At 47.1% G+C, this 27,480-nt stretch overlaps 1 protein-coding gene across 1 annotated transcript in view; it reads left to right on the forward strand.

Annotated features, from left to right (window-relative positions):
* Window positions 1-434: 434 nt before the first annotated feature.
* Window positions 435-27,480, forward strand: part of LOC130311706 (E3 ubiquitin-protein ligase RNF13-like) — a 38,386-nt gene continuing 11,340 nt past the window's right edge. The window contains exons 1-5 of the mRNA XM_056552505.1: window positions 435-670; window positions 12,083-12,175; window positions 24,860-24,946; window positions 25,143-25,265; window positions 26,000-26,087. Of these exons, the coding sequence (XP_056408480.1) occupies window positions 12,092-12,175; window positions 24,860-24,946; window positions 25,143-25,265; window positions 26,000-26,087 (382 nt within the window). The 5' untranslated portion in view covers window positions 435-670; window positions 12,083-12,091. The remainder of the gene's footprint in view (window positions 671-12,082; window positions 12,176-24,859; window positions 24,947-25,142; window positions 25,266-25,999; window positions 26,088-27,480) is intronic.

The following is a 27,480-nucleotide window of genomic DNA, read 5'->3' on the forward strand; positions in this document are numbered from 1 at the left end:
CACCTCTCCCTGCTCCACCACTGCTTACACCATCACCTCTCCCTGCTCCACCACTGCTTACACCATCACCTCTCCCTGCTCTAACCACTGTCTGCACCATCACCTCTCCCTGCTCCACCACTGCTTACACCATCACCTCCCCCTGCTCCACCACTGCTTACACCATCACCTCTCCCTGCTCCACCACTGTCTGCACCATCACCTCTCCCTGCTCCACCACTGCTTACACCATCACCTCCCCCTGCTCCACCACTGCTTACACCATCACCTCTCCCTGCTCCACCACTGTCTGCACCATCACCTCTCCCTGCTCCACCACTGCTTACACCATCACCTCTCCCTCCACCATCCTGCCTCCTAGTTGCCACTCTACACACTGCAGGATCGGACGCGGCTCTGGGAGGAGGTGAAGCCGCCGGATGTGCAGTGAAGGAAACGGGGAGGAGACCGGAAAAGATCGTCCGAGGAGGAGACACCGGGGACTGCGCTGTGTACACAACATATATACTACGGACGGTATATACTCCTCTGCACACTATATACACGGTATATACTCCTCTGCACACTATATACACGGTAATCACTGCTCTGCACACTATATACACTGTATACACGGCGCTGTACCCACCCGGAGCTGAGATGTAATACCCGGAGCCTGCAACACACAACGGTGAGATACAGTATATGCTGGAGCCATTCATCTGTATAATACTCCCCTCTATATACCACCCCTGTATGATCACCCCTCTATATACCACTCCTGTATGATCACCCCTCTATATACCACCCTGTATGATCCCCCCTCTATATACCACCCTGTATGATCACCCCTCTATATACCACCCTGTATGATCCCCCCTCTATATACCACTCCTGTATGATCACCCCTCTATATACCACTCCTGTATGATCCCCCCTCTATATACCACCCTGTATGATCACCCCACTATATACCACTCCTGTATGATCACCCCTCTATATACCACTCCTGTATGATCACCCCTCTATATACCACCCTGTATGATCACCCCTCTATATACCACCCCTGTATGATCACCCCTCTATATACCACCCTGTATGATCACCCCTCTATATACCACCCTGTATGATCACCCCTCTATATACCACCCCTGTATGATCACCCCTCTATATACCACCCTGTATGATCACCCCTCTATATACCACCCTGTATGATCACCCCTCTATATACTGCCCTTCTATATACCACCCCTCTATATACCACCCCTCTATATACCACACCTGTATGATCACCTCTCTATATACCACCCTGTATGATCACCCCTGTATATACCACCCCTGTATGATCACCCCTCTATATACCACCCTGTATGATCACCCCTCTATATACCACCCCTGTATGATCACCCCTCTATATACCACCCTGTATGATCACCCCTCTATATACCACCCTGTATGATCACCCCTCTATATACTGCCCTTCTATATACCACCCCTCTATATACCACACCTGTATGATCACCCCTCTATATACCACCCTGTATGATCACCCCTCTATATACCACCCTGTATGATCACCCCTCTATATACCACACCTGTATGATCACCCCTCTATATACCACTCCTGTATGATCACCCCTCTATATACCACTCCTGTATGATCACCCCTCTATATACCACCCCTGTATGATCACCTCTCTATATACCACCCCTGTATGATCACCCCTCTATATACCACCCTGTATGATCATCCCTCTATATACCACCCTGTATGATCACCCCTCTATATACCACACCTGTATGATCACCCCTCTATATACCACCCCTGTATGATCACCCCTCTATATACCACCCCTGTATGATCACCCCTCTATATACCACCCCTGTATGATCACCCCTCTATATACCACCCTGTATGATCACCCCTCTATATACCACCCTGTATGATCACCCCTCTATATACCACCCTGTATGATCACCCCTCTATATACTGCCCTTCTATATACCACCCCTCTATATACCACACCTGTATGATCACCCCTCTATATACCACCCTGTATGATCACCCCTCTATATACCACCCTGTATGATCACCCCTCTATATACCACCCTGTATAATCACCCCTCTATATACCATCCCTGTATGATCACCCCTCTATATACCACTCCTGTATGATCACCCCTGTATGATCACCCCTCTATATACCACCCTGTATGATCACCCCTCTATATACCACTCCTGTATGATCACCCCTCTTTATACCACCCCTGTATGATCACCCCTCTATATACCACCCTGTATGATCACCCCTCTATATACCACCCTGTATGATCACCCCTCTATATACCACCCCTGTATGATCACCCCTCTATATACCACCCTGTATGATCACCCCTCTATATACCACCCCTGTATGATCACCCCTCTATATACCACTCCTGTATGATCACTCCTCTATATACCACCCTGTATGATCACCCCTCTATATACCACCATGTATGATCACCCCTCTATATACTGCCCTTCTATATACCACCCCTCTATATACCACTCCTGTATGATCACCCCTCTATATACCACCCCTATATGATCACCCCTCTATATACCACCCCTGTATGATCACCCCTCTATATACCACCCTGTATGATCACCCCTCTATATACCACCCCTGTATGATCACTCCTCTATATACCACTCCTGTATGATCACCCCTCTATATACCACCCTGTATGATCACCCCTGTATGATCACCCCTCTATATACCACCCCTGTATGATCACCCCTCTATATACCACCCTGTATGATCACCCCTCTATATACCACCCTGTATGATCACCCCTCTATATACCACTCCTGTATGATCACCCCTCTATATACCACCCCTGTATGATCACCCCTCTATATACCACCCTGTATGATCACCCCTCTATATACCACCCTGTATGATCACCCCTCTATATACCACCCTGTATGATCACCCCTCTATATACCACCCCTGTATGATCACCCCTCTATATACCACCCCTGTATGATCACCTCTCTATATACCACCCTGTATGATCACCCCTCTATATACCACCCTGTATGATCACCCCTCTATATACCACACCTGTATGATCACCCCTCTATATACCACACCTGTATGATCACCCCTCTATATACCACCCCTGTATGATCACCCCTCTATATACCACCCTGTATGATCACCCCTCTATATACCACCCCTGTATGATCACCCCTCTATATACCACCCCTGTATGATCACCTCTCTATATACCACCCTGTATGATCACCCCTCTATATACCACCCTGTATGATCACCCCTCTATATACCACACCTGTATGATCACCCCTCTATATACCACCCCTGTATGATCACCTCTCTATATACCACCCCTGTATGATCACCCCTCTATATACCACCCTGTATGATCACCCCTCTATATACCACCCTGTATGATCACCCTCTATATACTACTCCTGTATGATCACCCCTCTATATACCACCCCTGTATGATCACCCCTCTATATACCACCCCTGTATGATCACCCCTCTATATACCACCCTGTATGATCACCCCTCTATATACCACACCTGTATGATCACCCCTCTATATACCACCCCTGTATGATCACCCCTCTATATACCACCCCTGTATGATCACCCCTCTATATACCACCCCTGTATGATCACCCCTCTATATACCACCCTGTATGATCACCCCTCTATATACCACCCCTGTATGATCACCCCTCTATATACCACCCCTGTATGATCACCCCTCTATATACCACCCTGTATGATCACCCCTCTATATACCACCCCTGTATGATCACCCCTCTATATACCACCCCTGTATGATCACCCCTCTATATACCACCCCTGTATGATCACCCCTCTATATACCACCCCTGTATGATCACCCTTCTATATACCACCCTGTGTGATCACCCCTCTATATACCACCCTGTATGATCACCCCTCTATATACCACCCTGTATGATCACCCCTCTATATACCACCCTGTGTGATCACCCCTCTATATACCACCCCTGTATGATCACCCCTCTATATACCACCCCTGTATGATCACCCCTCTATATACCACCCCTGTATGATCACCCCTCTATATACCACCCTGTATGATCACCCCTCTATATACCACCCTGTATGATCACCCCTCTATATACCACCCTGTATGATCACCCCTCTATATACCACCCCTGTATGATCACCCCTCTATATACCACTCCTGTATGATCACCCCTCTATATACCACCCTGTATGATCACCCCTCTATATACCACCATGTATGATCACCCCTCTATATACTGCCCTTCTATATACCACCCCTCTATATACCACTCCTGTATGATCACCCCTCTATATACCACCCCTATATGATCACCCCTCTATATACCACCCCTGTATGATCACCCCTCTATATACCACCCCTGTATGATCACCCCTCTATATACCACCCTGTATGATCACCCCTCTATATACCACTCCTGTATGATCACCCCTGTATGATCACCCCTCTATATACCACCCCTGTATGATCACCCCTCTATATACCACCCTGTATGATCACCCCTCTATATACCACCCCTGTATGATCACCCCTCTATATACCACCCCTGTATGATCACCCCTCTATATACCACCCCTGTATGATCACCCCTCTATATACCACCCTGTATGATCACCCCTCTATATACCACCCCTGTATGATCACCCCTCTATATACCACCCTGTATGATCACCCCTCTATATACCACCCTGTATGATCACCCCTCTATATACCACACCTGTATGATCACCCCTCTATATACCACTCCTGTATGATCACCCCTCTATATACCACCCTGTATGATCACCCCTCTATATACCACCCCTGTATGATCACCCCTCTATATACCACCCTGTATGATCACTCCTCTATATACCACCCTGTATGATCACCCCTCTATATACCACTCCTGTATGATCACCCCTCTATATACCACCCTGTATGATCACCCCTCTATATACCACCCTGTATGATCACCCCTCTATATACCACCCCTGTATGATCACCCCTCTATATACCACCCTGTATGATCACCCCTCTATATACCACCCTGTATGATCACCCCTCTATATACCACCCTGTATGATCACCCCTCTATATACCACCCTGTATGATCACCCCTCTATATACCACCCTGTATGATCACCCCTCTATATACCACCCTGTATGATCACCCCTCTATATACCACCCTGTATGATCACCCCTCTATATACCACCCTGTATGATCACCCCTCTATATACCACCCCTGTATGATCACCCCTCTATATATCACCCTGTATGATCACCCCTCTATATACCACCCTGTATGATCACCCCTCTATATACCACCCCTGTATGATCACCCTCTATATACCACCCCTCTATGATCACCTCTCTATATACCACCCCTGTATGATCACCCCTCTATATACCACCCCTGTATGATCACCCCTCTATATACCACTCCTGTATGATCACCCCTCTATATACCACCCTGTATGATCACCCCTCTATATACCACCATGTATGATCACCCCTCTATATACTGCCCTTCTATATACCACCCCTCTATATACCACTCCTGTATGATCACCCCTCTATATACCACCCCTATATGATCACCCCTCTATATACCACCCCTGTATGATCACCCCTCTATATACCACCCCTGTATGATCACCCCTCTATATACCACCCTGTATGATCACCCCTCTATATACCACCCCTGTATGATCACCCCTCTATATACCACTCCTGTATGATCACCCCTGTATGATCACCCCTCTATATACCACCCCTGTATGATCACCCCTCTATATACCACCCTGTATGATCACCCCTCTATATACCACCCTGTATGATCACCCCTCTATATACCACCCCTGTATGATCACCCCTCTATATACCACCCTGTATGATCACCCCTCTATATACCACCCCTGTATGATCACCCCTCTATATACCACCCTGTATGATCACCCCTCTATATACCACTCCTGTATGATCACCCCTCTATATACCACCCTGTATGATCACCCCTCTATATACCACCCTGTATGATCACCCCTCTATATACCACACCTGTATGATCACCCCTCTATATACCACTCCTGTATGATCACCCCTCTATATACCACTCCTGTATGATCACCCCTCTATATACCACCCCTGTATGATCACCCCTCTATATACCACCCTGTATGATCACCCCTCTATATACCACCCTGTATGATCACCCCTCTATATACTGCCCTTCTATATACCACCCCTCTATATACCACCCCTCTGTATACCACACCTGTATGATCACCCCTCTATATACCACCCCTGTATGATCACCCCTCTATATACCACCCCTGTATGATCACCCCTCTATATACCACTCCTGTATGATCACCCCTGTATGATCACCCCTCTATATACCACCCCTGTATGATCACCCCTCTATATACCACCCTGTATGATCACCCCTCTATATACCACCCTGTATGATCACCCCTCTATATACCACACCTGTATGATCACCCCTCTATATACCACCCCTGTATGATCACCCCTCTATATACCACCCCTGTATGATCACCCCTCTATATACCACCCCTGTATGATCACCCCTCTATATACCACCCCTGTATGATCACCCCTCTATATACCACCCTGTATGATCACCCCTCTATATACCACCCCTGTATGATCACCCCTCTATATACCACCCTGTATGATCACCCCTCTATATACCACTCCTGTATGATCACCCCTCTATATACCACCCTGTATGATCACCCCTCTATATACCACTCCTGTATGATCACCCCTCTATATACCACTCCTGTATGATCACCCCTCTATATACCACCCCTGTATGATCACCTCTCTATATACCACCCCTGTATGATCACCCCTCTATATACTACTCCTGTATGATCACCCCTCTATATACCACCATTAGATCTCCTCTGTATACTCCTCCTGGTATTAGATCCCCTCTGTATACTCCTCCTGGTATTAGATCCCCTCTTTATTCTCCTCCTGGTATTAGATCCCCTCTGTATACTCCTCCTGGTAATAGATCCCCTCTGTATACTCCTCCTGGTAATAGATCCCCTCTGTATACTCCTCCTGGTAATAGATCCCCTCTGTATACTCCTCCTGGTAATAGATCCCCTCTGTATACTCCTCCTGGTAATAGATCCCCTCTGTATACTCCTCCTGGTAATAGATCCCCTCTGTATACTCCTCCTGGTAATAGATCCCCTCTGTATACTCCTCCTGGTAATAGATCCCCTCTGTATACTCCTCCTGGTATTAGATCCCCTCTGTATACTCCTCCTGGTATTAGATCCCCCTCTGTATACTCCTCCTGGTATTAGATCCCCTCTTTATACTCCTCCTGGTATTAGATCCCCTCTCATGCTCCTCCTGGTAATAGATCCCCTCTGTATACTCCTCCTGGTAATAGATCCACTCTGTATACTCCTCCTGGTATAGATCCCCTCTGTATACTCCTCCTGGTAATAGATCCCCTCTGTATACTCCTCCTGGTATTGGATCCCCTCTTATACTCCTCCTGGTATTAGATCCCCTCCTTTTACTCCTCCTGGTATTAGATTCCCTCTGTATACTCCTCCTGGTATTAGATCCCCTCTGTATACTCCGTCCTGGTATTAGATCCCCTCTGTATACTCCTCCTGGTATTAGATCCCCTCTGTATACTCCTCCTGGTATTAGATCCCCTCTTATACTCTTCCTGGTATTGGATCCCCTCTCATACTCCTCCTGGTAATAGATCCCCCTGTATACTCCTCCTGGTAATAGATCCCCTCTGTATACTCCTCCTGGTAATAGATCCCCTCTGTATACTCCTCCTGGTATTACATCCCCTCTGTATACTCCTCCTTGTATTAGATCCCCTCTTATACTCCTCCTGGTATTAGATCCCCTCCTTTTACTCCTCCTGGTATTAGATTCCCTCTGTATACTCCTCCTGGTATTAGATCCCCTCTGTATACTCCTCCTGGTATTAGATCCCCTCTGTATACTCCTCCTGGTATTAGATCCCCCTCTGTATACTCCTCCTGGTATTAGATCCCCTCTTATACTCTTCCTGGTATTGGATCCCCTCTCATACTCCTCCTGGTAATAGATCCCCCTGTATACTCCTCCTGGTAATAGATCCCCTCTGTATACTCCTCCTGGTAATAGATCCCCTCTGTATACTCCTCCTGGTATTACATCCCCTCTGTATACTCCTCCTTGTATTAGATCCCCCTCTGTATACTCCTACTGGTAATAGATCCCCTCCTTTTACTCCTTTTGGTAATAGATCCCCTCCTTTTACTCCTTTTGGTAATAGATCCCCTCCTTTTACTCCTCTTGGTATTAGATCCCCTCTTATGCTCCTCCTGGTATTAGATCCCCTACTTTTACTCCTCCTGGTATTAGATCCCCTCTGTATACTCCTCCTGGTATTAGATCCCCTCTGTATACTCCTCCTGGTATTGGATCCCCTCTTATACTCCTCCTGGTATTAGATCCCCTCCTTTTACTCCTCCTGGTATTAGATTCCCTCTGTATACTCCTCCTGGTATTAGATCCCCTCTGTATACTCCTCCTGGTATTAGATCCCCTCTGTATACTCCTCCTGGTATTAGATCCCCTCTGTATACTCCTCCTGGTATTAGATCCCCTCTTATACTCTTCCTGGTATCGGATCCCCTCTCATACTCCTCCTGGTAATAGATCCCCCTGTATACTCCTCCTGGTAATAGATCCCCTCTGTATACTCCTCCTGGTAATAGATCCCCTCTGTATACTCCTCCTGGTAATAGATCCCCTCTGTATACTCCTCCTGGTATTGGATCCCCTTTGTATACTCCTCCGGGTAATAGATCCCCTCTGTATACTCCTCCTGGTAATAGATCCCCTCTGTATACTCCTCCTGGTATTAGATCCCCTCTGTATACTCCTCCTGGTATTAGATCCCCTCTGTATACTCCTCCTGGTAATAGATCCCCTCCTTTTACTCCTTTTGGTAATAGATCCCCTCCTTTTACTCCTTTTGGTAATAGATCCCCTCCTTTTACTCCTTTTGGTAATAGATCCCCTCCTTTTACTCCTTTTGGTAATAGATCCCCTCCTTTTACTCCTTTTGGTAATAGATCCCCTCCTTTTACTCCTTTTGGTAATAGATCCCCTCCTTTTACTCCTCTTGGTATTAGATCCCCTCTTATGCTCCTCCTGGTATTAGATCCCCTCTTATGCTCCTCCTGGTATTAGATCCCCTCCTTTTACTCCTCCTGGTATTAGATCCCCTCCTTTTACTCCTCCTGGTATTAGATCCCCTCTGTATACTCCTCCTGGTATTGGATCCCCTCTGTATACTCCTCCTGGTATTAGATCCCCTCCTTTTACTCCTCCTGGTATTAGATTCCCTCTGTATACTCCTCCTGGTATTAGATCCCCTCTGTATACTCCTCCTGGTATTAGATCCCCTCTGTATACTCCTCCTGGTATTAGATCCCCTCTTATACTCTTCCTGGTATTGGATCCCCTCTCATACTCCTCCTGGTAATAGATCCCCCTGTATACTCCTCCTGGTAATAGATCCCCTCTGTATACTCCTTCTGGTAATAGATCCCCTCTGTATACTCCTCCTGGTATTAGATCCCCTCTGTATACTCCTGGTAATAGATCCCCTCTGTATATTCCTCCTGGTAATAGATCCCCTCTGTATACTCCTCCTGGTATTGGATCCCCTCTGTATACTCCTCCGGGTAATTGATCCCCTCTTATACTCCTCATGGTAATAGATCCCCTCTGTACACTCCTCCTGGTAATAGATCCCCTCTGCATACTCCTCCTGGTAATTGATCCCCTCTGTATACTCCTCCTGGTAATTGATCCCCTCTGTATACTCCTCCTGGTAATAGATCCCCTCTGTACACTCCTCCTGGTAATAGATCCCCTCTGTATACTCCTCCTGGTAATTGATCCCCTCTGTATACTCCTCCTGGTAATAGATCCCCTCTGTATACTCCTCCTGGTAATTGATCCCCTCTGTATACTCCTCCTGGTAATTGATCCCCTCTGTATACTCCTCCTGGTATTAGATCCCCTCTGTATACTCCTCCTGGTATTAGATCCCCTCTGTATACTCTTCCTGGTATTGGATCCCCTCTCATACTCCTCCTGGTAATAGATCCCCCTGTATACTCCTCCTGGTAATAGATCCCCTCTGTATACTCCTTCTGGTAATAGATCCCCTCTGTATACTCCTCCTGGTATTAGATCCCCTCTGTATACTCCTCCTGGTAATAGATCCCCTCTGTATACTCCTCCTGGTAATAGATCCCCTCTGTATACTCCTCCTGGTATTGGATCCCCTCTGTATACTCCTCCGGGTAATAGATCCCCCAGTATACTCCTCCTGGTAATAGATCCCCGCTTATACTCCTCATGGTAATAGATCCCCTCTGTACACTCCTCCTGGTAATAGATCCCCTCTGTATACTCCTCCTGGTAATTGATCCCCTCTGTATACTCCTCCTGGTAATTGATCCCCTCTGTATACTCCTCCTGGTAATAGATCCCCTCTGTATACTCCTCCTGGTAATAGATCCCCTCTGTACACTCCTCCTGGTAATAGATCCCCTCTGTATACTCCTCCTGGTAATTGATCCCCTCTGTATACTCCTCCTGGTAATAGATCCCCTCTGTATACTCCTCCTGGTAATTGATCCCCTCTGTATACTCCTCCTGGTATTAGATCCCCTCTGTATACTCCTCCTGGTATTAGATCCCCTCTGTATACTCTTCCTGGTATTGGATCCCCTCTCATACTCCTCCTGGTAATAGATCCCCCTGTATACTCCTCCTGGTAATAGATCCCCTCTGTATACTCCTTCTGGTAATAGATCCCCTCTGTATACTCCTCCTGGTATTAGATCCCCTCTGTATACTCCTCCTGGTAATAGATCCCCTCTGTATACTCCTCCTGGTAATAGATCCCCTCTGTATACTCCTCCTGGTATTGGATCCCCTCTGTATACTCCTCCGGTAATAGATCCCCCAGTATACTCCTCCTGGTAATAGATCCCCGCTTATACTCCTCATGGTAATAGATCCCCTCTGTACACTCCTCCTGGTAATAGATCCCCTCTGTATACTCCTCCTGGTAATTGATCCCCTCTGTATACTCCTCCTGGTAATTGATCCCCTCTGTATACTCCTCCTGGTAATAGATCCCCTCTGTATACTCCTCCTGGTAATAGATCCCCTCTGTACACTCCTCCTGGTAATAGATCCCCTCTGTATACTCCTCCTGGTAATTGATCCCCTCTGTATACTCCTTCTGGTAATAGATCCCCTCTGTATACTCCTCCTGGTATTAGATCCCCTCTGTATACTCCTCCTGGTAATAGATCCCCTCTGTATACTCCTCCTGGTAATAGATCCCCTCTGTATACTCCTCCTGGTATTGGATCCCCTCTGTATACTCCTCCGGGTAATAGATCCCCCAGTATACTCCTCCTGGTAATAGATCCCCGCTTATACTCCTCATGGTAATAGATCCCCTCTGTACACTCCTCCTGGTAATAGATCCCCTCTGTATACTCCTCCTGGTAATTGATCCCCTCTGTATACTCCTCCTGGTAATTGATCCCCTCTGTATACTCCTCCTGGTAATAGATCCCCTCTGTATACTCCTCCTGGTAATAGATCCCCTCTGTACACTCCTCCTGTAATAGATCCCCTCTGTATACTCCTCCTGGTAATTGATCCCCTCTGTATACTCCTCCTGGTAATAGATCCCCTCTGTATACTCCTCCTGGTAATTGATCCCCTCTGTATACTCCTCCTGGTATTAGATCCCCTCTGTATACTCCTCCTGGTATTAGATCCCCTCTGTATACTCTTCCTGGTATTGGATCCCCTCTCAATACTCCTCCTGGTAATAGATCCCCCTGTATACTCCTCCTGGTAATAGATCCCCTCTGTATACTCCTCCTCCATTATACAGTATTACATTATTTATTTCTATCTTATAGGGAGACAATATGTGGCCCCCGCAGCGTCTCCTCCTGGGATCCTTCCTATTACTTCTCTGCTGGGCCGCAGTATCTGAGGCCAGGATTTATGCGGTAAGAGGATGATATATGGGGGGGGCGGGGTCTCATGATATATGGGGGGGGCAGGGTCTCATGATATATGGGGGGGGAGGGTCTCATGATATATGGGGGGGGGGAGGGTCTCATGATATATGGGGGGGGCAGGGTCTCATGATATATGGGGGGGCAGGGTCTCATGATATATGGGGGGGGGGAGGGTCTCATGATATATGGGGGGGGAGGGTCTCATGATATATGGGGGGGCAGGGTTTCATGATATATGGGGGGGGGCAGGGTCTCATGATATATGGGGGGGCCGGGTCTCATGATATATGGGGGTGGGCAGGGTCTCATGATATATGGGGGGGGGCAGGGTCTCATGATATATGGGGGGGGCAGGGTCTCATGATATATGGGGGGGGGGGCAGGGTCTCATGATATATGGGGGGGCAGGGTCTCATGATATATGGGGGGGGGGCAGGGTCTCATGATATATGGGGGGGGGCAGGGTCTCATGATATATGGGGGGGGGCAGGGTCTCATGATATATGGGGGGGGCAGGGTCTCATGATATATGGAGGGGGGGAGGGTCTCATGATATATGGGGGGGGAGGGTCTCATGATATATGGGGGGGGCAGGGTCTCATGATATATGGGGGGGGGCAGGGTCTCATGATATATGGGGGGGCAGGGTCTCATGATATATGGGGGGGGCAGGGTCTCATGATATATGGGGGGGGCAGGGTCTCATGATATATGGGGGGGGGAGGGTCTCATGATATGGGGGGGGCAGGGTCTCATGATATATGGGGGGGGCAGGGTCTCAGGGTCTCATGATATATGGGGGGGGCAGGGTCTCATGATATATGGGGGGGCAGGGTCTCATGATATATGGGGGGGGGGGGGCAGGGTCTCATGATATATGGGGGGGGCAGGGTCTCATGATATATGGGGGGGGCAGGGTCTCATGATATATGGGGGGGGCAGGGTCTCATGATATATGGGGGGGCAGGGTCTCATGATATATGGGGGGGCAGGGTCTCATGATATATGGGGGGGGGCAGGGTCTCATGATATATGGGGGGGGGGCAGGGTCTCATGATATATGGGGGGGGGCAGGGTCTCATGATATATGGGGGGGGGGCAGGGTCTCATGATATATGGGGGGGCGGGGTCTCATGATATATGGGGGGGCGGGGTCTCATGATATATGGGGGGGCGGGGTCTCATGATATATGGGGGGGGCGGGGTCTCATGATATATGGGGGGCAGGGTCTCATGATATATGGGGGGGGCAGGGTCTCATGATATATGGGGGGGCAGGGTCTCATGATATATGGGGGGGCAGGGTCTCATGATATATGGGGGGGCAGGGTCTCATGATATATGAGGGGGGCAGGGTCTCATGATATTTGAGGGGGGCAGGGTCTCATGATATGAGGGGGGCAGGGTCTCATGATATATGAGGGGGGCGGGGTCTCAGGATATATGGGGGGGCGGGGTCTCATGATATATGGGGGGGGGCAGGGTCTCATGATATATGGGGGGGGCGGGGTCTCATGATATATGGTGGGGCGGGGTCTCATGATATATGGGGGGGGCGGGGTCTCAGGATATATGGGGGGGCGGGGTCTCATGATATATGGGGGGGCGGGGTCTCATGATACATGGAGGGGGCGGGGTCTCATGATATATGGAGGGGGCGGGGTCTCATGATATATGGGGGGGCGGGGTCTCATGATATATGGAGGGGGCGGGGTCTCATGATATATGGAGGGGGCGGGGTCTCGTGATATATGGAGGGGGCGGGGTCTCGTGATATATGGGGGGGGCGGGGTCTCGGGATATATGGGGGGCGGGGTCTCGGGATATATGGGGGGGCGGGGTCTCGGGATATAGGGGGGGCGGGGTCTCGGGATATAGGGGGGGCGGGGTCTCGGGATATATGGGGGGGCGGGGTCTCGGGATATATGGGGGGGCGGGGTCTCGGGATATATGGGGGGGCGGGGTCTCGGGATATATGGGGGGGCGGGGTCTCGGGATATATGGGGGGACGGGGTCTCGGGATATATGGGGGGGGCGGGGTCTCGGGATATATGGGGGGGCGGGGTCTCGGGATATATGGGGGGGCGGGGTCTCGGGATATATGGGGGGGCGGGGTCTCGGGATATATGGGGGGGCGGGGTCTCGGGATATATTGTGGCGGGGGGTGTGTGTGTAGATATATACATACAGACATGGCTGTAAATGTTGTCCCCCCTGAAATGTTTCTTTATAATGAAGTATTTCTCACAGGAAAGGATTGCAGTAACACAGGTTTATTCCCTTTGTGTATATATATATATATCTCCTCTCCTCTGTATATATATAGATCTCCTCTCCTCTGTATATATATATATATATATATATATATAGATCTCCTCTCCTCTGTATATATATATATATATATATATATATATATATATAGATCTCCTCTCCTCTGTATATATATATAGATCTCCTCTCCTCTGTATATATATATAGATCTCCTCTCCTCTGTATGTATATATATATTGCAGTAACACAGGTTTTGCTATACACATGTTTATTCCCTTTGTGTATATATATATATAGATCTCCTCTCCTCTGTATATATATATATATAGATCTCCTCTCCTCTGTATATATATATATATATATATATATATAGATCTCCTCTCCTCTGTATATATATATATATATATAGATCTCCTCTCCTCTGTATATATATATATAGATCTCCTCTCCTCTGTATATATATATATTGCAGTAACACAGGTTTTGCTATACACATGTTTATTCCCTTTGTGTATATATATATATAGATCTCCTCTCCTCTGTATATATATATATATAGATCTCCTCTCCTCTGTATATATATATATATATATATATATATATAGATCTCCTCTCCTCTGTATATATATATTGCAGTAACACAGGTTTTGCTATACACATGTTTATTCCCTTTGTGTATATATATATATATAGATCTCCTCTCCTCTGTATATATATATATAGATCTCCTCTCCTCTGTGTATATATATATATAGATCTCCTCTCCTCTGTATATATATATATATATAGATCTCCTCTCCTCTGTATATATATATAGATCTCCTCTGTATATATATATATAGATCTCCTCTCCTCTGTATATATATATATATATATAGATCTCCTCTCCTCTGTATATATATATATATATATATATATATATATATAGATCTCCTCTCCTCTGTGTATATATATATATATATAGATCTCCTCTCCTCTGTGTGTATATATATATTGATCTCCTCTCCTCTGTATATATATATATATATATATATATATATATAGATCTCCTCTCCTCTGTATATATATATATATATATATATATATAGATCTCCTCTCCTCTGTATATATATATATAGATCTCCTCTCCTCTGTATATATATATATTGATCTCCTCTCCTCTGTATATATATATATTGATCTCCTCTCCTCTGTATATATATATATATATAGATCTCCTCTCCTCTGTATATATATATATATATATATAGATCTCCTCTCCTCTATATATATATATATATATATATATATATATATATATATATATATATAGATCTCCTCTCCTCTATATATATATATATATATATATATATAGATCTCCTCTCCTCTATATATATATATATATATATATATATATATATATATTGCAGTAACACAGGTTTTGCTATACACATGTTTATTCCCTTTGTCTGTATTGGAACTAAACCAAAAAAGGAGGAAAAAAAGCCAATTGGACATAATGTCACCAAACTCCAAAAATGGTCCGGACACAATTATTGGCCCCTTTCATAATTGTGGATAAATAAGATTGTTTCCAGCATGTGATGTTCCTTTATACTCACCTGGGGCAAGTAACAGGTGTGGGCAATATAAAAATCACACTGAAAGCAGATAAAAAGGAGAGAAGTTCACTTAGTCTTTGCATTGTGTGTCTGTGTGGGCCACACTAAGCATGGACAACAGAAAGAGGAGAAGAGAACTGTCTGAGGACTTGGGAACCAAAATTTTGTAAAAATATCAACAATCTGAAGGTTACAAGTCCATCTCCAGAGATCTAGATTTGTCTTTGTCCTCAGTGCGAAACATTATCAAGAAGTTTACACCCCATGGCCCTGTAGATTATCTCCCTGGGCGTGGACGGAAGAGAAGAACTGATGAAAGGTGTCAGGATAGTCCGGATGGGGGATAAGCAGCCCCAAACAAGTTCCAAAGATATTCAAGCTGTCCTGCAGGCTCAGGGAGCATCAGTGTCAGCGCGAACTATCCGTCCACATTTATATGAAATGAAACGCTATGGCACCAAACTCCTTCTGGGAAAACGTCTTGTGGACAGATGAGGCCAAGATAGAGCTTTTTGGTAAAGCCCATCATTCTACTGTTTACCGAAAACAGAATGAGGCCTACAAAGAAAAGAACACAGTACCTACAGTGACATATGGGGGAGGTCAGTGATGTTTTGGGTTGTTTTGCTGCCTCTGGCACTGGGGGCCTTGAATGTGTACAAGACATCATGAAATCTGAGGATTACCAACGGATTTTGGGTCGCACTGTACAGCCCAGTGTCAGAAAGCTGGGTTTGTGTCCGAGATCTTGGGTCTTCCAGCAGGACAATGACCCCAAACATACGTCAAAAAGCCCCAGAAATGGATGACAACAAAGCGCTGGAGAGTTCTGAAGTGTCAGCAATGAGTCCAGATCTAAATCCCATTGATCACCTGTGGAGGGATCTTATAATTACTGTTGGGAAAAGGCGCCGTCCAATAAGAGACCGGGAGCCGTTTGTAAGGGAAGAGTGGTCCAACATTCCGGCTGAGAGGTGTAAGAAGCTTATTGATGGTTATAGGAAGAGTGGTCCAACATTCCGGCTGAGAGGTGTAAGAAGCTTATTGATGGTTATAGGAAGAGTGGTCCAACATTCCGGCTTAGAGTTGTAAGAAGCTTATTGATGCTTATAGGAAGAGTAGTCCAACATTCCGGCTGAGAGGTGTAAGAAGCTTATTGATGATTATAGGAAGAGTGGTCCAACATTCCGGCCGAGAGGTGTAAGAAGCTTATTGATGCTTATAGGAAGAGTGGTCCAACATTCCGGCTGAGAGGTGTAAGAAGCTTATTGATGCTTATAGGAAGAGTGGTCCAACATTCCGGCTGAGAGATGTAAGAAGCTTATTGATGCTTATAGGAAGAGTGGTCCAACATTCCGGCTGAGAGGTGTAAGAAGCTTATTGATGCTTATAGGAAGAGTGGTCCAACATTCCGGCCGAGAGGTGTAAGAAGCTTATTGATGGTTATAGGAAGAGTGGTCCAACATTCCGGCTGAGAGGTGTAAGAAGCTTATTGATGCTTATAGGAAGAGTGGTCCAACATTCCGGCTGAGAGGTGTAAGAAGCTTATTGATGGTTATAGGAAGAGTGGTCCAACATTCCGGCTGAGAGGTGTAAGAAGCTTATTGATGCTTATAGGAAGACACTGATTTCTCTTATTTTTTCCAAAGGGTGTGCAACCAAATATTAAATTATGGATGGCAATAATTTTGTCCAGCCCATTTTTGGAGTTTGGTGACATTGGCCCTCATTTACTAAGAGTGTCGGTTTAATCTCTGAGTTGTTTTCGCAGCAAAATCTCCATATTTACTAATCTGTTGCCCGACCCTTTTTTTTTTTTTTGGCGCACGGGTTTGGAAATGTGTCGCACGGGTTTCCTGAAAGTGTCGCATGTACTTGGAGTAAAAAAAAAAAAAAAAACCAAAAATCCACTCACACAAAACCCAGTGAGGGAAGAAGACTCAGACCCTTCAGTGCTGTGAGTAATGGATAGAGATGCCATGACGGCATTGTTATATAAACCCCCAATTGTATGTGACATTGTGATTGCAGGCTGTATGTTACATAATGTAGCCCAAAAACATCACATGTCTGACAAGAGACATCACAGCTACTGTAGCTAATCAAGAAGTGGATCAAGCACCTCAGGCTGTATGTTACATAATGTAGCCCAAAAACATCACATGCCTGACGAGAGAGATCACAGCTACTGTAGCTAATCAAGAAGTGGATCAAGCACCTCAGGCTGTATGTTACATAATGTAGCCCAAAAACATCACATGTCTGACAAGAGACATCACAGCTACTGTAGCTAATCAAGAAGTGGATCAAGCACCTCAGGCTGTACGGCAGCAAAGAGCGCAAACCTTTTTTGGATAATAGAAAAATGAAGTAGGCCAAAATGTTTGGGGGAAAAAAAAGGTCAAACATGGTCTAGTGCAGTGGTCCCCAAACTGTGGCCCTCCAGATGTTGCAAAACTACAATTCCCAGCATGCCTGGACAGCCGTTGGCTGTCCAGGCATGCTGGGAGTTGTAGTTTTGCAACATCTGGAGGGACACAGTTTGAGGACCACTGGTCTGGTGGGTTAAATTTTTGGACAATACTAAAGTTTGTCATTGATTTTTTTTGGTTAAAATAAAAATAATTATTTAAAGGGGTACTCCGCCCCTGGCATCTTATCCCCTATCCAAAGGACCCCGGGGATCACTGCTGCAGCACCCCGCTATCATTACTGCACAGAGCGAGATCGCTCCGCACGTAATGACGGGCGATGCGGGGGACGGAGCTGTGTGACATCATGGCTCCGCCCCTCATGACATCACAGCCCGTCCCCTTAATGCAAGTCTATGGCAGGGGGCGTGACGACCGCCACGCCCCCCTCCCATATACTTGTATTGACGGGGACGGGCCGTGACGTCACGAGGGGGCGGAGCCGTGACGTAACAATGCTCCGGCCCCTGTATTGCCCGTCATTACGTGCGGAGCGATCTCGCTCTGTGCAGTAATGATAGCAGGGTGCCGCAGCAGCGATCCCCGGGAGTCCCCAGCAGCAGGACCGCGGTGATCTGACATCTTATCCCCTATCCTTTTGGATAGGGGATAAGATGTCTAGGGGCGGAGTACCCCTTTAATAGCAAAAAATAAAAATAAATGTGGAGAAAACATTTTGATATTGCAATAATTTAACAACAGAACAGCAAATGGCTGACAAAGTGTTAATAGGGAGCCTTGTGACATGATGAAATGTAATGCTCTTCATAACTTACCTGTTTTCAAAAATTGTTAAAGGGGTCCTCCGGTGCTTACACATCTTATCCCCTATCCATAGGATAGGGGATAAGATGCCTGATCGCGGGAGTCCCGCAGCTGGGGACCCCCGTGATCATGCACGCGGCCCCCCCGTTTGTAATCAGTGCCCGGAGCGTGATCGCTCCGGGACTGATTACCGGCGACTACGGGAGGGGGCGTGATAGGCTTGCATTGAGGGGCGGAGGCGTGACGTCACACGGGGGCGAAGGCGTGACGTCACACGCCGGCGGCCCTGTAGTCGCCCGTAATCAGACCCGGACCGAACACGCTCCGGGGACTGTTTACTAACGGGGTGCCGCGTGCAAGATAACGGGGGTCCCCAGCGGCGGGACTCCTGCGATCAGGCATCTTATCCTCTATCCTTTGGATAAGGGGATAAGATGTCTAAGCACCGGAGGACCCCTTTAACAAGTGCTTGAGGGCCAGTCAGTATATGGCCTTTGCCAAATATAAAATATTTGTTTAATGTGAAATCTGTTTGAGCAACATAGAAGTAAAGATATAAAGAAGTCTTCTAGGCCTCAGATTTATCAAACTGTGTGAGAGGAAAAGTGGAGGGATATTTCCACGGCAACCAATCACAGCTCAGCTAAAGAGCTCTGGTAAAGTGAAAGCTGAGCTGTGATTGGTTGCTGCGGGGAAATCCCTCCACTTTTCCTCTCACACAGTTTGATAAATCTGAGGCCTATATAAAGTGTACAACATATGTCATAACTATACATAAAAAATAAAAAAGAGCAAAAAAAGGTTTAAAAAGATGAAAGCAATGCAGGAGAACATCCAAAGAAACAAAACCCTGCACTATCTCACCTTTCCCGACCGCTCTGAGGTGTAGGGGTTTTTTGTCCACAAAATCTCCACTTTCCTGGAGAGATATTTCACAAACTCGGAGTGTTTTTTTTTTTTTTCCTTTTGTCGGGACCACGCCCCTTTTTCTGGCAAACACGGCCATTTTGTAGGTTTGAAAAAACACTCCGAGTGAAGATTGATTTTGTCGGGGTTTTCCTGCAGCCGGAAGTGTCGCACGTGCCGCGCGACACAAATTTGGGCGCACGAGCCGACAAAAACTGTCGGATTCACTTTAGTAAATGAGCGCCATTATGTCCGATTTGCTTTTTTTCCTCCTTTTTTGGTTTAGTTCCAATACACAAAGGGAATAAACATGTGTATAGCAAAACCTGTGTTACTGCAATATATATATATATATATATATATACAGAGGAGAGGAGATCTATATATATATATACAGAGGAGAGGAGATCTATATATATATATACAGAGGAGAGGAGATCTATATATATATATATACACAAAGGGAATAAACATGTGTATAGCAAAACCTGTGTTACTGCAATATATATATATACAGAGGAGAGGAGATCTCTCTCTATATATATATATATATATATATATATATATACACAGAGGAGAGGAGATTTATATATATATACAGAGGAGAGGAGATCTATATATATATATATACAGAGGAGAGGAGATCTATATATATATATATACAGAGGAGAGGAGATTTATATATATATACACAGAGGAGAGGAGATCTATATCTATATATATATATATATATATATATACAGAGGAGAGGAGATCTATATATATATATACAGAGGAGAGGAGATCTATATATATATACAGAGGAGAGGAGATTTATATATATAGAAAGAGGAGAGGAGATCTATATCTATCTATCTATCTATATATATATATATATATATATATACAGAGGAGAGGAGATCTATATATATATATATACAGAGGAGAGGAGATCTATATATATATATATACAGAGGAGAGGAGATTTATATATATACACAGAGGAGAGGAGATCTATATCTATATATATATATATATATATACAGAGGAGAGGAGATCTATATCTATCTATATATATATATATATATATATATATATATAGGGAATAAACATGTGTATAGCAAAACATGTGTTACTGCAATCCTTTCCTGTGAGAAATACTTCATTTTATGGAAAAAATGTCAGGGGCGCCAACATTTACGGCCATGACTGTATATATTAGTGTGTCTGTAGTTATATAATATATAAATACAGACACACTAGCAGGGACTAGCAGTTTTGGGCGCCGGGCAGGTGAATTTGTCCGGCCCTTATCCCGGCTTCGGGCAAGCAGGGCCGGACCTGACAAGTGCGGCGGCGACCTGCAGTCTGTATGGAGCGGCTCCCGACTCCTGCCCGCTCCGTACTCTGCAGCCTGTGTCCTCCGAAGCAGGGGAGATGAGAAGCTGTGTATGTGTCTTCTCTCCCCTGCTCTGCAGACGTGCGGGGGAGATGAGGGGCGTGGCTTCTTGCTCTGCAGACGTGCGGGGGAGATGAGGGGGCGTGGCTTCTTGCTCTGCAGACGTGCGGGGGAGATGAGGGGGCGTGGCTTCTTGCTCTGCAGACGTGCGGGGGAGATGAGGGGGCGTGGCTTCTTGCTCTGCAGACGTGCGGGGGAGATGAGGGGGCGTGGCTTCTTGCTCTGCAGACGTGCGGGGGAGATGAGGGGGCGTGGCTTCTTGCTCTGCAGACGTGCGGGGGAGATGAGGGGGCGTGGCTTCTTGCTCTGCAGACGTGCGGGGGAGATGAGGGGGGGTCCGTGCAGACGTGCGGGGAGCGAAGACAGAGGACGCAGGTCTGCACGGGGAGACTGTATGCGGCGCTCACAGGGGAGTATGGAGCGGGCTCCGGACTCCTGCCCGCTCCATACTCTGCAGCCCCCGGCTGTTCTCAGTAGCCGGAAGCCGCCGCTAATAGCCAGCATGCGGCGATCGCCGCGGCTGGCTATTAACCCTTTAGATCGCCGCTGTCAAAGCTGATAGCGGCGTCTAAAGGGAGATGTGAACGCTCCCTGGTGGGCTAGTGGGGTGGATCGCCCCCCCCCCCAACACTCCCCCCCCCCCCCCCCCCCCCAACACTCCCCCCCCCCCCCCCCCAACACTCCCCCCCCCCCCCCCCCCGCAGCGTGATCGCAGGGGGGCGATCCACTATAGAGGTAGCCGGAGGACTTACCTCTGCTTCCTCCTGTCCCGCTCTGACATTGATAGATCCTGGCTGGACCAGGCTCTATCAATGGATCACAGAGCGCACAGATCAATGGAGTTCAATAGAATCTATTCATCTGTCTGAGGAATCGAATGATTCCTCCTATAAGTGTAATAAAGTGTAAAAAAAAATAAAAAAAAGTTTTAATAAAAGTTTGAAAGACACACATTAACCCAGAGGTCTTCAAACTGTGCCCCTCCAGATGTTACAAAACTACAATTCCCAGCATGCCAGGACAGCCGTTGGCTGTCCGGGCATGCTGGGAGTTGTAGTTTTGCAACATCTGGAGGGCCACAGTTTGAAGACCGCTGCATTAAAGAGAACCAATCATCAGATTTTACCTATATAACGCTTGGCAAAGCGTTTATATAGGGTAAAATCTTTATTTTCCCCATTCCCGGGGGACGCTCCTGCCCCCAGAGATGGTGAAGATATGAAGTTATAAACTAGTCACCTCCGCCGCTGCCGTAAGTAGTCACCTGGGCGGGAGCTCTTCTCATCTACTCCCGTTCTTCGTCCGGCAGCGACGCCCCCTCCGCTTGATTGATGGGCCGCGTCATCGTTCTGCTCCATCTGTTCAGTGAGCGGAACAATGACGCTGCCCATCAATCAAGCGGAGGGGGCGTCGCTGCCGGACGAAGAACGGGAGTAGATGAGAAGAGCTCCCGCCCAGGTGACTACTTACAGTGGCGGAGGTGACTGGTTTATAACTTCATATCTTCACCATCTCTGGGGGCAGGAGCGTCCCCCGGGAATGGGGAAAATAAAGATTTTACCCTATATAACTCTTTGCCAAGCATTATATAGGGTAAAATCTGATGATTGGTTCCCTTTAACCTCTTCCATGTAAAAAGTTCAAATCACCCCCCTTTTCCTATATAAAAACACGTAAACATAATAAAAATAAACATATTCGTTATCGCTTCGTGCGTAATTGTACAACCTATTAAAATATAACATTATGTATCCCGTACGGTAAATGTAAAAAAAATACCAAATCACAGAATTGCAATTTTTATAATATCCCAGAAAAAAAAGTTAAAAAGCGATTAAAAAGTCAGATCAATACCAAAATGTTACCGATACAAAAAACAGATTATGGCGCAAAAAATGAGCCCTCATACAGCCTGGTATGCGGAAAAAAATAAAGCTACAGGGGTTAAAAAAATGGCAATTAAAAAAATTAGTAAAACGTGACGTAAACGATACAAATCTGGTATCGCTGTAATCAGGCGCCTAAAGTATAAAACTAACATGTTATCTGACCACAAGGTAAATGGCGCAGAAAAGAAAAACCACCAAATCTGCTAAATTATCTTTTACTATTTCAATTTCACTTCCCTTAATATATATATATAAATTATTTTTTTGGGTTCGGAGAATATCCTTATAGTAGGTAGTTATGGCTTTAATAGGGCGAGGGGGAAAAAACGTAACATATTTGTAAATTACTTCTATTAAAAAATCTTAATCCTCCCAGGACTTATTAGCTGCTGAATGCTACAGATGAAATTCCTTTCTTTTTGGAACACTGATGACATCACGAGCACAGTGCTCTCTGCTGACATCTCTGTCCATTTTAGCAACCGTGCATAGCAGATGTATGCTAAGGGCAGCATGGTGGCTCAGTGGTTAGCACTGCTGCCTTGCAATGCTGGTGACTTGGGTTCAAATCCCACTAAGGACAACAATAAATAAAGTGTTATTATTATAATAACGTCAGCAGAGAGAACTGTGGTCGTGATGTCATCAGAGAGCATTCCAAAGAGAAAAGAATTTCCTCTGTAGTATTCAGCTAATAAATACTGGAAGGATTAAGATTTTTTAATAGAAATAATTTACAAATATGTTTAACTTTCTGGCACCAGTTGATTTTCCACCGGAGTACCCCTTTAACATCTCTGACATCTCACTATTTATACAGTAATACAGTCAATCATATATTAAACATTTCCTGCAGCGCAGAGTATTTCAGCTGCATGTTGCTCACTTGTTTTCCTGACCGGTATTTATCACAGCTGACATTCGGCACTTTGTATCGGTCGTTGGACTCTTCCTCCACACATCATATAATATATCCTTGGGCTGCGCAGTGATCTCTGGGGTCCGCTCCATCCCGCCATGTTATAATAGACTTGGTCTCCATTTAAAAGATCTCTGCTTGCTGTCAGTTTGTTGTGCTGCTAATATGAATACCTCCTAATGGATTCTTCAGATTATAACAAACCCTCAGCGCAGATACTGTGGCAGTGTTTTCCAAAGAGGGGGCCTCCAGCTGTTGAAAAACTACAACTCCCAGCCTTTGGCTGTCTGGGCATACTGGGAGTTGTAGTTTTGCAACAGCTGGAGGCTCTCTGGTAGAGAGAGACTATTCTATAGTATACAGGTTGTGGGGATACATTATAATGTTATTACAGCTCTGTGTCTTCTCTCAGTACTCAGATATAAATAGGACGGAGATGGAGGACTTCCCGGACCTTCCTGCCCAGTTCGGTTTTCCATTGTCCCTGGATGGACTGAGGGTAAGTGCTGCGCTGTACACCAGATACGTGGCGTCCTCGGCGGGAGGAGTGGCGTCCTCGGCGGGAGGAGTGGCGTCCTCGGCGGGAGGAGTGGCGTCCTCGGCGGGAGGAGTGGCGTCCTCGGCGGGAGCTGTAATGGCAGCGCCCAGATTAATCACCAACAAATAGAATTTCATGGACTTTATTTCTCCCTCAGGGTCATATCATCCACGCTCAACCAGAGACCGCCTGCTCACCCATCGCCCCTCCACCCGTAAGAGACAACTCCACCCTCTTCATCGCTCTCATTCGCAGATTTGAATGCAACTTTGATATCAAGGTGAGTCGGCCCCGCCCCCTTCAGGGTAAAACAGGAGCTATGAGCCTGCCCCCCCTCCTGCAGGGTGATACAGATAGGAGGAGCTATGAACCTGCCCCTCCTCCTGCAGGGTGATACAGATGGGAGGAGCTATGAGCCTGCCCCTCCTCCTGCAGGGTGATACAGATGGGAGGAGCTATGAGCCTGCCCCTCCTCCTGCAGGGTGATACAGATGGGAGGAGCTATGAGCCTGCCCCTCCTCCTGCAGGGTGATACAGATAGGAGGAGCTATGAGCCTGCCCCACCCTCTGCAGGGTGATACAGATAGGAGGAGCTATGAGCCGGCCCCTCCTCCTGCAGGGTGATACAGATAGGAGGAGCTATGAGCCGGCCCCTCCTCCTGCAGGATGATACAGATAGGAGGAGCTATGAGCCTGCCCCACCCTCTGCAGGGTGATACAGATAGGAGGAGCTATGAGCCGGCCCCTCCTCCTGCAGGGGGATACAGATAGGAGGAGCTATGAGCCGGCCCCTCCTCCTGCAGGGGGATACAGATAGGAGGAGCTATGAGCCTGCCCCTCCTCCTGCAGGGTGATACAGATAGGAGGAGCTATGAGCCTGCCCCTCCTCCTGCAGGGTGATACAGATAGGAGGAGCTATGAGCCTGCCCCTCCTCCTGCAGGGTGATACAGATAGGAGGAGCTATGAGCCTGCCCCTCCTCCTGCAGGGAGATAATGTTTTTCTTGTTCTCCAGGTCCTACATGCTCAGCAGTCGGGATATGACGCTGTTATAGTTTATAATGTGGATTCGGATGCATTGTTGAATATGGCCTGGAACGATGGTGAGTGAAAGGTCTCCTCCTCACTCCTCTGTCTCCTCCTCACTCCTCCTCACTCCTCTGTCTCCTCCTCACTCCTCTGTCTCCTCCTCACTCCTCCTCACTCCTCTGTCTCCTCCTCACTCCTCTGTCTCCTCCTCACTCCTCTGTCTCCTCCTCTCTCCTCTGTCTCCTCCTCACTCCCTCTCTCCTCTGTCTCCTGAGGTTCCTCACTCCCTCTCTCCTCCGTCTCCTCTGTCTCCTGAGGTTCCTCACTCCCTCTCTCCTCTGTCTCCTGAGGTTCCTCACTCCCTCTCTCCTCTGTCTCCTAAGGTTCCTCACTCCCTCTCTCCTCTGTCTCCTAAGGTTCCTCACTCCCTCTCTCCTCTGTCTCCTGAGGTTCCTCACTCCCTCTCTCCTCTGTCTCCTGAGGTTCCTCACTCCCTCTCTCCTCTGTCTCCTCAGGTTCCTCACTCCCTCTCTCCTCTGTCTCCTGAGGTTCCTCACTCCCTCTCTCCTCTGGTTCCTCACTCCCTCTCTCATCTGTCTCCTTTGGTTCCTCACTCTCTCTCTCCTCTGTCTCCTGAGGATCCTCACTCCCTCTCTCCTCTGTCTCCTGAGGTTCCTCACTCCCTCTCTCCTCTGTCTCCAGAGGTTCCTCACTCCCTCTCTCCTCACTCCCTCTCTTTTCTGTCTCCTAAGGTTCCTCACTCCCTCTCTTCTCTGTCTCCTCAGGTTCCTCACTCCCTCTCTCCTCTGTCTCCTCAGGTTCCTCACTCCCTCTCTCCTCTGGTTCCTGAGGTTCCTCACTCCCTCTCTCCTCTGGTTCCTGAGGTTCCTCACTCCCTCTCTCCTCTGGTTCCTGAGGTTCCTCACTCCCTCTCTCCTCTGGTTCCTGAGGTTCCTCACTCCCTCTCTCCTCTGTCTCCTGAGGTTCCTCACTCCCTCTCTCCTCTGTCTCCTCAGGTTCCTCACTCCCTCTCTCCTCTGTCTCCTCAGGTTCCTCACTCCCTCTCTCCTCTGTGTCTTCTAGTTCCCCACTCCCTCTCTCCTCTGTCTCCTGAGGTTCCTCACTCCCTCTCTCCTCTGGTTCCTCTCTCCTCTGGTTCCTCGCTCCCTCTCTCCTGAGGTTCCTCACTCCCTCTCTCCTCTGTCTCCTGAGGTTCCTCACTCCCTCTCTCCTCTGTCTCCTGAGGTTCCTCACTCCCTCTCTCCTATGGTTCCTCTCTCCTCTGGTTCCTCGCTCCCTCTCTCCTGAGGTTCCTCACTCCCTCTCTCCTCTGTCTCCTGAGGTTCCTCACTCCCTCTCTCCTCTGTCTCCTGAGGTTCCTCGCTCCCTCTCTCCTCTGGTTCCTCACTCCCTCTCTCCTCTGTCTCCTGAGGTTCCTCACTCCCTCTCTCCTCTGGTTCCTCACTC

This window comes from Hyla sarda, unplaced genomic scaffold, assembly GCF_029499605.1.
Source record: "Hyla sarda isolate aHylSar1 unplaced genomic scaffold, aHylSar1.hap1 scaffold_166, whole genome shotgun sequence".
In the NCBI taxonomy this organism is placed as follows: domain Eukaryota; kingdom Metazoa; phylum Chordata; class Amphibia; order Anura; family Hylidae; genus Hyla; species Hyla sarda.